Below are 3,806 nucleotides of genomic sequence, written 5' to 3' on the forward strand. Positions count from 1 at the left end.
TTCCCTACAATTTTCAATTTCATTTTATCGGCTGTGACCGCGCGTTTGAAAAAAAGTAATCGATAATCAAGCTAAACGGCGGGATAACTTATCGACTTTCGTTCCCGGTAGTTTTATTTCGTTTCGTTTCCACGCACGCACAGCTGCGTCATTATTTTTGATCGCATCTCCAAGGGGAAATATTTATAATACCGCCGGCGAAAAAAGGCGAGCAACAAGAAACCGAGAATACAAGGATACGATGCAAAAGGGGAAGAGCATGATGAAACTGTCGGCATTTCTCACACGGTATACAAAGATTTTCGTTGTAATAAAATTTCTAGAAGGTGTAATTACCTGGTGTTGGTTAATCGATGGCGATCGAAGCGTATGGGACATCGGTTACCCGTTAATTGCCGGTTTTCATTATTAATCTGAGCAGGGCGTAATCACTCGTGTTGCTTGCTATTAGATGGCGCCTTTAATTAATTATTTTCGCGACACATTTCATTGCGGACGGTAGAAAATAGAGGGTTAGTAAAATGTCCGGCTAAAAACTGTGCAGGCTTCACGGATAAAAGAGATTTGCAGGAAACTAGTATGACAGGACAAGATGGAGGAGACTATTCTTAAATTTGACAAAGATTGATGATCGGCAGGGTAACCCCGTAAAAGTTTCTCCACTATGCTTTTCAACAGCATCGACCGAGATAGAATAACACAAGAACTGCACACACATATTTATGGATATATGTTAATTTCATCGTTCGACGTATTAAAGGAATCATTTGTCTGATTTAATAACGCGTTGGTAGGTTTGGTCACTGTAGAATTTACGATAATTATTATAATTTATGGTAATGGATGATATTAACTTTTTACGTTGGACTTGGTACTCCTTAAATTGAAGATCGCGACAACGATAACATTTGCATAAAGACGAATAAAGCGACAAGTTTTCATAAAAAATTATATTTAGATTAAAACAAAACGAAAAGTAATGCAATAAGAATTTCTTGATTAACGAAATGACCCCAATGATAGCAGTTTAATCTATATGAAATATCAGAGAACGATATAACAATGAAACGAATAAAATTTTCCTGTTACAGAATGCTGTCACCTGGTCAAGACGGCCAGTCTAATACTTACTCGCATGGTAATATCGTTCTTCAAGGTGCACCCTGCGGTCAATGTCGAGATTTATGCCCGGCGGGATACGTTCCACACTTTTGGCGGTGAGTAATTAGATACATTTTGTTTATATTACTCTCTAAAAATCAGTATCCTATGTTAAGAACCATTTTTTAATATGCTGATTAAGAATCTGTCAGAATTACTTTAATAGATACGGTGTCAATGAAATTGCAAGTACATATCGTAAACAAATTATTCATTTTCACGATGCTTATTGTCTTTTTTATTCTCAGGAAAAACGAGAAAAAAGAGAAAACAAAGTTTTATTCTTACAATGCGTTATCAGTGCAAGTGAAATCAATCATGTTCCATGCTAATTGTTGTTTCTGCGTTTTACCGACTGAGCAGAGTTATCATTACCCACCGAAATGTTTTCAAAAGAAATGTATGATGGCGCGATCAATGGCGACGCGTATATGCCTCTGTAATATCGACTAAAACGAATTGCAGTTATAAGGCACACGCGATGCCTCTTTGATTTTCTCCGACGTGTGATACCTGTCTGAAAACAAAGTAAAACGCTATAAACGAAACCGGTGAAACGTGATGCGCTTTGTCGCAATAAAAATACTAGGAGGCAGATAAACAGCTTCGTAACGGAAAATTATCTTAAATCGAAGGAAAGAGAAGACGGGAGATGCAAGATCTGCGTCGATCTAGTCGATCGAGGGATCGATAAAACGAAGCAGCGCGTCGTTCCACCAGAGTGACCAATCTTCGCATAACCTATACGCGTTACGTGAAGTGGTTTCGTGACAGCTTAGTTCTTGGTGTGATAACATATAATGTTACTCAACTGTTAAACGCTGTTTCCTAGTATATTTAGATCTGGTAAATAAGAAATCTCGATGCAAATTGTACAGGGAATATTGGAAGTTATCTTAATGGTTATTTGTTATTGGTGAAACGTTATTCTGAGAGTAAATTTAGAGGCATGTTAACAACACTGCTACCGTGTGTGTTCATACTCCTAATGTGCGAAGAGTATGATATCCTTATATTTCTGATATTATAATCTAAACTATCATACATATGTTCATCGGTTTATTCTACTTTATTTACATATATATGGTGACCCAGCAAACGTAATACTACCACCAAGGGATAAAAAGACTGTAATTCCTCAGGGAAAAGTGACTTGAAATTACTGTCTGAGATTGTTGTATATGAGGCTATTTTTCAAGGAAAATGTGGAAAAAAAAGAAGAAGTGTCCTGATTTATTTTTGTTACAAGTAAATATAAATATGTTCTTTATTAACATATATAATTTTTTGTATTATATTTTTAAAAATGTAGGTGAATAATGTTGTACAATACAGAAGTATTTATTATCTTAACCCAAAAATTTATCAAATCTTAATTCATTAATTTTTCACTGGCAGAATATGCTTCCGTTTTACAGGCCAAATTGGAATTATCAATTTTATTTCTTGCGCAATATTTAATAATATTTTATGCGGTGCGAGAAACACATGTTGTGTGCGTCATACTATCCAGTGACATTGCGAACGTGTCCCAAGAAAACGGTATATGCATTCCAGTGATAAACCGGGAAAATTCTGACGAATGTACACATTACAGACACAAATGGGTTAATCGGAAGTCTCAACCAAATGTGTCTTTATACAGCCTGTTGCTATTATTTACTTGCATTAGCCTTTGTGAATGTAACCAATGAGGTTTATTCTATCCCAATTTTCAGAAATCCGTTTAGTTGAGGCACACGTACACTTAATATACGCATACCAAACCCGAGTGCGAATGTTATTCCATAATCATGGCTTATTTTGTCATAAAGATTCACCACCGTGTAATAGAATTACAACCATGCAGGTAACACAAAATTCTTTTCTCTTCTCTCTAATATATATCGTATCACTGAAATTTCCACAAAACCCTTTCAGCTACCAGCATCCTTTTGGCATCAAATTTCCTGCCATTTCACTCAATTATTCCACGAAATCCGCGTCATTTCCCTTCGTTCGAAGAATCGGCAATACAAGGCAGACGAAATGCGTTCAGATTTGTAGAACGTGTTGTGCAAATAACGGAGGGTCGATTTCCCGTGGGCAGCCAGGCACGGGGTAGCGCTACCGATGGTAGTGGTAAGTAGAAGGCGGTTGAGGCGTAGAAACGTCGTGGAGCGTGTCCGTGGATCTGTGGAGGCAGCAAGGGAAGATCGAAAGAGGGCAAAAGGAAGATTCTTCTCGGCTTTGGGTCGTGGGGTCGACTCGTCGGTCTCACGCAAGGCCTGCGTGCAACGAGACCGGCGATGGGCCGTTCCAAGACGAATCGGCTGGCAACCGAGCTAACCGATGAGAAAGAACGAGAGACTGTACACCACCAGCTTGCCAAACGATCAGACGGTAAGGGACGGGAGGGAAGAGGGATGTATGTTGGTCTGTAATTAACATACCGAGCCCCCTCCCCTTCACTGTAAAGTTGGTCCGTTGGTTCGCAGGTTCACCGAGCGCGATGCGGCTCGTTGTTCCCTTGGAAAGCTTTGTTCGACCCACCGAATATCGCTATCTCGATTTTTCGATAAGTTAGAGCGAAATTGGACCTTCCGACCTAGATATATACTTCTTCATTTGTTTACCGCAAGCTGGCCAATTTTTGGGTGTAGGGA

At 38.9% G+C, this 3,806-nt stretch overlaps 1 protein-coding gene and 1 long non-coding RNA gene across 2 annotated transcripts in view; both read left to right on the forward strand.

Annotated features, from left to right (window-relative positions):
- The window catches only part of LOC108545852 (uncharacterized), a 2,763-nt gene extending 1,149 nt beyond the window's left edge, over positions 1 to 1,614 (forward strand). Inside the window, exons 2-3 of the mRNA XM_017897648.1 lie at positions 1,092 to 1,217; positions 1,410 to 1,614. Coding sequence (XP_017753137.1) covers positions 1,092 to 1,217; positions 1,410 to 1,614 — 331 coding nt within the window. The remainder of the gene's footprint in view (positions 1 to 1,091; positions 1,218 to 1,409) is intronic.
- A 1,077-nt stretch (positions 1,615 to 2,691) lies between these two features.
- On the forward strand, positions 2,692 to 3,782 carry LOC108545949 (uncharacterized). The gene is made up of 3 exons (XR_001890112.1): positions 2,692 to 3,010; positions 3,082 to 3,543; positions 3,639 to 3,782. It is a non-coding gene; the product is annotated as an uncharacterized LOC108545949 (long non-coding RNA).
- Positions 3,783 to 3,806: the final 24 nt, after the last annotated feature.

Source organism: Eufriesea mexicana, unplaced genomic scaffold, assembly GCF_001483705.2.
Source record: "Eufriesea mexicana isolate 0111107269 unplaced genomic scaffold, ASM148370v2 scaffold572, whole genome shotgun sequence".
Lineage (NCBI taxonomy): Eukaryota > Metazoa > Arthropoda > Insecta > Hymenoptera > Apidae > Eufriesea > Eufriesea mexicana.